Source organism: Gekko japonicus, unplaced genomic scaffold (genome assembly GCF_001447785.1).
Source record: "Gekko japonicus isolate JY-2015 unplaced genomic scaffold, Gekko_japonicus_V1.1 scaffold3528, whole genome shotgun sequence".
Classification (NCBI taxonomy): domain Eukaryota; kingdom Metazoa; phylum Chordata; class Lepidosauria; order Squamata; family Gekkonidae; genus Gekko; species Gekko japonicus.
The window spans coordinates 24,177-32,710 of NW_015163717.1; the positions used below are offsets into that span (position 1 = coordinate 24,177).

General features: G+C 51.3%; 1 protein-coding gene across 1 annotated transcript in view; it reads right to left on the bottom strand.

The window, feature by feature from the left end:
* The window catches only part of NCAPH2 (non-SMC condensin II complex subunit H2), a 41,111-nt gene that overhangs the window by 22,191 nt on the left and 10,386 nt on the right, over positions 1–8,534 (bottom strand). The window contains exons 5-6 of the mRNA XM_015407858.1: positions 5,981–6,052; positions 2,426–2,505 (exon numbers count right to left, since the gene is read on the bottom strand). Coding sequence (XP_015263344.1) covers positions 2,426–2,505; positions 5,981–6,052 — 152 coding nt within the window. The remainder of the gene's footprint in view (positions 1–2,425; positions 2,506–5,980; positions 6,053–8,534) is intronic.

Sequence of the window (8,534 nt, forward strand, 5' to 3'; positions counted from 1 at the left end):
GAGAGAGCTCTGACAGAAACGGCTCTTTTTCAAGGACAGCTCTTGTCAGAACTAGGGCTTGCCCAAGGTCATCCAGCCAGGTGCAAGTGGAGGAGTGGGGAATCAAACCCGGCTCTCCCAGATTAGAGTCCGCGCACTTAACCACTACACCAAACTGGCTCTCTAACATACAGATAACATGACCCATAAATATAATCGTAATATTTTATGTACATAGGCACACTGGCAGACTATCTTTTTTTTTAAAAAAAGAAAAGGATCTTTGTAATTGTTTTTCCAAATAACTGGCATGGATTTTCTTTTTTGGGGGGGGTTGTTTGTTTGCTTGGGGAGGGGGTTGGCTGTCAAGTTACGGCTGACTTATGGCGACCCCACGGGGTTTTCGGGGCAAGAGACGTTCAGATGTGGTTTGCCTGCCTCAGCATCCCGGCCCTGGCATTCCTTGATGGTCTCCCATCCAAATACTAACCAGCAGGGCCTTTTTTTGTAGAAAAAGCCCAGGAGGAACTCATTAGCATGATAGGCCACACCCAATAGCAGAAACCCATTAGCATATTAGGTCACGCCCCTGACAGCTCCTTGGGAGCCAACTGAGGGCCGCATGTGCCCTCGGAAGCCAGCCGGAACTCCATTCCTGTGCGTTCTTGCCCAAAAATAGCCCTGCTAACCAGGGCCAAGCCTGCTTAGCTTCTGCGATCTGACGAGATCGGGCTAGCCTGAAGCCATCCAGGTCAAGGCAAGAGATGTTCAGAGGTTGGAAGCCATTCCCTGCCTCTGCAAAGAGACCACGAATCTCTTGGGTAGCCTCCCAACCAAAAACTAACCAGGGACGACCCTGCTTAGCTTCTGACATCGGGCTAGCCCGGGCCACCCAAGGTCAGGGGCTTTCTTAGCTAGGAATTCAAATATAGAGAGACTTGGGGTGCGGTCAGACGGTGTGCTGAGAGCGGGTTAAACTGCTCCGGTTCCAACCGGGTTATATTTGATCTGGATAATCCCGACCACACTTACCTCCCTTATCCCGCCTCACCGCGCAGTCACATCGCCCCCCGGCGTCTACACTACCGACGCGTGGGAGCGTGCATCGGAGGGTTTTTAACTTTTTTTCTCAGTTTGCGCATGCGCATAGGCGCCCCTCCGTAGAATGGGGGGGGGGAACTACCATGGCGCATGCACAGAACCACCAGGGCAAATCAATCCAACCCCTCCAACAAAAGACTTCCCTCTAAACGATTGACCCGAAAATGGCCTCCATGAGATCCCGAACTCATCTAAACTCAAAAACAAGTGACCGTTTAAATGTCGGTTTTCTAAACGCGGTGGTGGAGCTCCGCCTACGCGTGCACCGCCGACGCTAAAAAAAAAAAGGCAAGTGAAAAGCGGAAAACTCGGGCAGCTTTCAAGTGGGGAGGGGGTTTAAACCGGAAGTGGCTCGACACCGGAGGACTGATCACACAGGGGGGAAATGCGGCTTTGAATGGGAGAGCTAAGAAAACACCACTTTGGGACCTGGTAACAAAATACTCCGGGTTAAAGCGGTTTTGAGCCGGAAACCAATGGCTGGGGATGGGAGGCAGATGTTGACCGTGTGATCGCACAGATAAAATCCGTTGCTGAAGCGTGACGACACCAGATCAAACGGCATGTCTGAACGCACCCTTGGAGTGATATGCCTTCATGTCCGCCTAACAGAAAATACACAGCGGTATCGTGGGGGTGAGGAGGTCAATATTTTGAGGCACACAATTGGGGAATTATAAAATGGGAGATAATTATCTTCAGCTTAGACACTGACAGATGGGAGCTTAGCAAGTCCAGAAGGAATGAGTGGAAGAGATGAGGAATTGAGTGTTGTTGGGGGAGGGGGTCTGACATACCTAAGAGACCGCCTTTCCCCATATGTACCCCAAAGGGCACTAGTCGGGGACGCAACATCTGCTGGTGACCCCAGGCCCCAAGGAGGCCAGGCTTGCTGCAACCAGAGCCAGGGCCTTTTCGGTGGCGGCTCCTACCTGGTGGAATGAGCTCCCGGAAGAGATCCGGGCCCTGCGGGACCTTGTGCAGTTCCGCAGGGCCTGCAAGATGGAGCTCTTCCACCAGGCTTTCGATTAGGAGCCGCCACAGCCACGACCACCACTACCACTACCACTACCACCACCAACAACAGGTTTGGGCAACAGCGGGGAGTGGAGATGGACCTGTGACAAGCGAACTACTGAACCACCCTTTTACTGAAGATTGATTTTGAAACATCCAGAGCACTTGTAATATTGTAAACAATTGTTTCATCCTGTTTTTAATTTTGTTTTTATGCATTGGCATATGTGCCCCCTTTGTGAGCCGCCCTGAGCCCGCTTGCGGGGAGGGTGGGTTAGAAATTTGATAAATAAAGAAAGGTTCTGCCAGCCCAGGGAGAGAAGCTTACCTGAACAGGGGGTTGTCCTTCTTTTCTGCCTCTTCTGGGGGCACGAGGGCCATCGGCGTCAAGGGGACGATGCTGACAGCCTGGAAAGAGAAACGACAGGAAGGCTGGGGAGGAAGGCGCACTGGGCTGCACGGGGTGGTGGGGGTGGGGGGTGCCTCTAACCCAGCTGGAAAGGCATCAAGAGGCCTTTCCAGCGCCCGCGTCACGGCTCCCACTTTGGCCATGGAAGGGTTTTGGTGGTTCTGGTGGGCCGTTGCTGCCGTCAGCAAAGGGATCAAACAATGATGACAACAACCGTGATGTAGTATTATGGAAATATATTTAGACGGCTGCTTGGCAGTGAGTAGTGTTTCGTCAACATGTAATACAGATGCACGTGTACACACAGCAAAGGGATCAGCAGACTGCAAGGGTAAAAGCTGGAGAGATGTCCCAGAAATAGGGAGGGTCCGAGGCTCGGGGACAGAGCATCTGCTTGGCATGCAGAAGGTCCCAGGTTCAATCCCCGGCACCTCCAGTTAAAAAGGACCAGGCAGTAGATGATGGGAAAGACCCTTTTCTGCCTGAGACCCTGGAGAGCTGTAAAGAGGGGATGTGGCTCAGAGGCAGAGCCTCTGCTTGGCATGCAGAAGGTCCCAGGTTCAGTCCCCGGAACCTCCAGTTAAAAAGGACCAGGCAGGAGGTGATGGGAAAGACCTCTGCCTGAGACCCTGGAGAGCTGTAAAGAGGGGCCGTGGATCAGTGGCACAGCCTCTGCTTGGCATGCAGAAGGTCCCAAGTTCAACCCCCGGCATCTCCAGCTAGAAAAGCCCAGGCAGGAGGTGATGTGAGAGACCTCCACCTGAGACTCTGGGGAGCTGTAAGGAGGGGCTGTGGCTCAGTTGGAAGGAACCTTGCAGGTCATCTAGTCCAACCCCCTGCACTCTGCGGGAGCAGAGCCGAAAGACAGCCTTACAACATACCCGAAAGATGGGTCGTCCAGCCTCTGATCGAAAACATCCGGTGAAGGAGCATCCACCACCTCTCCATTTTTCAGCCTCTCCATTCAGGAAGACTGAAACTGGATGGTCACCAGTCAGCTACACATTCCTCCAGCTGAGGAACGGCCCAATCAGCTGAGGAACGGCCCAATCAGAGCCAGTTTGGTGTAGCGGTTAAGTGCGCAGACTCTAATCTGGGAGAACCGGGTTTGATTCCCCACTCCTCCGCTTGCACCTGGCTGGATGACCTTGGGCAAGCCGTAGTTCTGTCAAGAGCTGTCCTTGAAAAAGAGCAGTTTCGGTCAGAGCTCTCTCAGCCCCACCTGTCTCACAGGGTGTCTGTTGTGGGGGAGGGCTCACTGGGTGTCTGCTGTGGGGAGGGGAAGGAGTTTGTAGGCCGCTCTGAGACTCCAAGTAAAGGGCGGGGTATAAATACAATCTCTTCTCTTCTTCTTAAAGATCTCTGCCAGAGAACTGGGACAAGGTGTGCGGCTGCCCAGACAACATCAAGCTGGGTGTGTCCGTATCCTTCTATCGATGTCTTTCGCCAGTGGGTGAAGACTTTGTTGGTTCGTTTGGCATAACTCCAGCAATAATATGATTTTCAGAATGCCATCTTTGTTTGGGGGTTTTGGGGGGAGATTTTCATTGATGTCTTTAGAATTTTGATGTGACTGCTGTTGTGGTTTTCATGCTGTAACCCACCCTGAGGGCTGGATAGAAACTGAATTAAAACCACAACAATAACAACAGTTACTGGCTCTCCTCCGTGGTTCTGTTGGCACATGTGTGTTTTTATTGAATTACTTTATCGTTTTAAATGCACTTAATTGTTCGAATGCTTTAACTTATTTATTTTTTTACGATAGAAAAGAGCAAGAGTCCAGCAGCACCTTAAAGATTCACAATATTTGTGGCAGGGTATGAGCTTTTGTGAGTCACGGCTCACTTCTTCAGAGCCCGTTTGGTGTCGTGGTTAGGAGCGTGGGCTCTACTCTGAGCTGGGAGAACCGGGCTTGATTCTCCGCTCCTCCACATGCAGCCGCTGGTGTGACCTTGGGTCGGTTATAAGTTCTCTCAGAGCAGTTCTCTCACGGACAGTTCTCGAAAGAACTCTGTAATGATTCCTGGTTTTATGAGAGTCTGTGTGCCTTTAAATGTTTGGTTGAAGTGTGATGATAAACAGACTAGAGTGACTGAGAGAGACAAATGCACTGTGATTGGTGGATGACAGTGTGGGGGGAGTTTTTTAAAGGAATCTCTGTGTGTGTGTCTCAGTCAGTCATGAAAAGTGAGTTATGAAAGTCAGTTGGAATTGTTCGGTTGGTGTTCAGTCAGTGAGGGTTATTATAGTTCTGTGTGAGATCTGAAATGGGCGTATATATGCCCTTAGCCTGAGTGGCTGACTCTAAAGGAAAGAGTAAATCCTATTAATGTTGGAACTGAGTGTCAGACAGACAAAAGTAAAGGAAAAAAATTGAACATATTTACAAGTCCCTTTATCCTAAACAGTTACAGAATAACCAACCTCATATTTTGTTCTTAGTTCATCTTTTGTTTAAGTTATCCCAGAATTGAATTCAGTCCTTCCTCCGGACCACCTAGATCCCTGAAAAGCTGAGACCCTGGGTTACTTTACCAGAAAGAGGAACAGAGAGGTTTGGAAATCCTTAAATTCCTGGTGGCAGCCGAATCTACCCAGTTTAATAAAGCAAAGTGCACATTTAAAGGGAAAACCAGTCCTCCCTAAAGGGAGGACGCCACAAGCTCTCTCAGCCCCGCCTGCCTCACAGGGTGTCTGCTGTGGGGAAGGGAAAGGAGATTGTAAGCTGCTCTGAGATTCCTTTGGGTAGCAAAGGGCAGGGTATAACTCCAATCTCCTCCTCCTTCAGATACCAATACCTGAAGAAGTGAACAGTAGCTCATGACAGCTCCTCCCCTGCCACAAATTGTGTTAGTCCTGAAGGTGTTCCTGGACTCTTGCTCTTTTCTGCTGCTACAGACAAACACGGCGACCCATCTTGATCTCCCTCCGTGAATGTTTTTTACATTCGCCACCTTGGGGACCTTGATCAGGTCGAATGGCCACATAAAAATGCTTTGAATCATGGTTTCCCCAAACAATCCAGGGGAAATGTTAGCTTGTATGAATCATATACCCCCCAGTCCCCAAAACCTGGCTCGCCTGAGCCTTGTTGCCTGGACCTGGGAGTCAATCGTAGAATCATAGAGTTGGAAGGGACCTCCAGGGTCATCTAGTCCAGCCCCCCGCACAATGCAGGAATTTCACAAATACCTCCCCTTCCACACACCCCTAGTGACCTCTGCTCCACACCCAGAAGATGACAAAAAGCCTCCAGGATCTCCGGGCAAACTGGCCTGGAGAAAAATTGCTTCCTGACCCCAAAGTGGCCATCGGCATGTCCCTGGGCGTGTACGAAAGGGCCACGAGAACTAAGCCCTGAGGCGACCCTCCCCAAAACTCCTGGCCCTCTCGTCCGCCATTCGGCTCAGAAGTCCCCTGTGGGAGCAGCTGCCGCCGTGGGGGAGGCTGGCTGGAGCGGGAGTCACTCACACTGTGCCGATGGTTCTCCCTCAGGTCCGTGCATGCTCTGCTGCTCTCTTGGATGTCGTCCAAGGACAGGAACTGCAGAGAGAAAAGGGGAGATCCTGAGAAAGGTGAGGAAGAATCCCCTCCCCTCTTTGGTAGGCAGAAAGAGCAAAGGTCCAAAACAGCACTGGGAGCAGCTGGAAAAAGAAAGCCCGACCCTTGAAATCCATTTATATTTCCAGCCCACTCGATTCCCAGAGCCGGTCATCGTGTTCAGACGGCACCAGAACACTAGAGAACACGGTTAGCGGGCACTTGGCGTTTTCATGTGGGCTTCTAAAACAGGAAGCGTCTTCTTAACTTCTTTAAACCACACACAGAGACACAGAGGCACAAATTATAGCCATGCTCCTCATGGCACACAGAAATCGTTGAAAAACCTGATTACTGCAATGGACTCCCTTTCCTATGTGGCTCAGTGAAAAAGCCTCTGCTTGGCATGCAGAAGGTCCCAGGTTCAGTCCCCGGCACCCCCAGTTAAAAAGGACCAGGCAGGAAGTGATGGGAAAGACCTCTGCCTGAGACCCTGAAGAGCTGTAAAGAGGGGCCCTAGCTCACCAGCAGAGCCTCTGCTTGGCATGCAGAAGGTCCCAGGTTCAGTCCCCGGCACCCCCAGTTAAAAAGGACCAGGCAGGAAGTGATGGGAAAGACCTCTGCCTGAGACCCTGAAGAGCTGTAAAGAGGGGCCCTAGCTCACCAGCAGAGCCTCTGCTTGGCATGCAGAAGGTCCCAGGTTCAGTCCCCGGCACCCCCAGTTAAAAAGGACCAGGCAGGAAGTGATGGGAAAGACCTCTGCCTGAGACCCTGAAGAGCTGTAAAGAGGGGCCCTAGCTCACCAGCAGAGCCTCTGCTTGGCATGCAGAAGGTCCCAGGTTCAGTCCCCGGCACCCCCAGTTAAAAAGGACCAGGCAGGAAGTGATGGGAAAGACCTCTGCCTGAGACCCTGAAGAGCTGTAAAGAGGGGCCCTAGCTCACCAGCAGAGCCTCTGCTTGGCATGCAGAAGTGCAGGCATTAAAGTTGTGAGCGAGCCATTTGGCTGCTGCATCAATTAGTGTCCTCTGGAGCCCTCCTTCCTGAGCGAAAATAAAAATGTGTGAGCCGGAGGCTAAAAAACTGTGAGCAGGCTCACACTGACTCAGCTTAGAGGGAACCCTGGTGGCAGAGCCTCTGCTTGGCATGCAGAAGGTCCCAGGTTCAATCCCTGGCATCTCCAATTAAAAGGAGCAGACATCAGGTGATGTGAAAGACCTTTTTCTGCCTGAGACTCTGGAGAGCCATGGCCAGTCTGAGTAGTTGATACTGACTTCGATGGTCCCAGGGGGTCTGATTCAGTAGGAGGCACCTTCATGTGTGTTCCCGCATACTCGCAATTTCTAGCCAGCCCACGTCGCTCAAGGTGACTTACGGCTGGAACAAGAACAGCAGCGACACAACACTGAATCATCAACCCAGTTTCAAACAGGCTCTGAGCAGTGAAACGCCACAGCGGTCAGACTCCACGAGTGGTTTCCGGCCCACCATTCAGATCTGAGCCCCACCCCCACCCCCAACTCGGCTGCTCTGGGAGAATCAGCCCACTTGCCTGTGCTACCGTCTGGAGGGCAGATGCTCTTGCGTGGAACGCTCCTGCGGGCCAGAGGCAGCTCCCAGGCCTTGCTTCCTACTCTCTCGCTGAAAGAATGCCGACTCGTTACAGGCTAGTAATAGACCGTTTATCTTTCATGGTCTTTGTAGTATTGCTGACGCGTACGAATGGAATTTTGGGGTTGTGGCTATACGCGGCTTTCCCGCCTTGGCACCTCATTCCTGACAAAGCGTCTGAACCCATGAGCATCTCAAATCTCTGAATAAACCTTTCACTAAAGAATCATCGAATGTTAGAGTTGGAAGGGACCTAGTCCAACCCCCTGCACTCTGCAGGAGCATAGCTGAAAGATAGCCCTACAACATACCCGAAAGATGGTTGTCCAGCCTCCGCTTGAAAACGTCCAGCGAAGGAGCATCCACCACCTCCTGAGGCAGTCTGTTCCACTGCTCAACCACTCTTACAGTTAGGAAGTTTCTCATGAGATTTAGCCGGTAACGACTCCCTTGCAATTCCCACCCATTAGATCTAGTCTTGCAATCCGGAGCAAGAGAGAATAGATCTGCTGACTCGTTACAGGCTAGTAATAGACCGTATATCTTTCATCGTCTTTGTAGTATTGCTGACGCGTACGACTTGAATTTTGGGGTTGTGGCTTTACCGCCTGTGCTCCTCATTCCTGACAAAGCGTCTGAACCCATGAGCATCTCAAATCTCTGAATAAACCTTTCACTAAAGAATCATAGAATGTTAGAGTTGGAAGGTGATGCACTCTGCAGGAGCATAGCTGAAAGACAGCCCTACATACCTACAACATACCCGAAAGATGGTCGTCCAGCCTCCACTTGAAAACGTCCAGTGAAGGAGCCTCCACCCCCTCCCGAGGCAGACTGTTCCACTGCTCAACCACTCTGACAGTTAGGAAGTTTCTC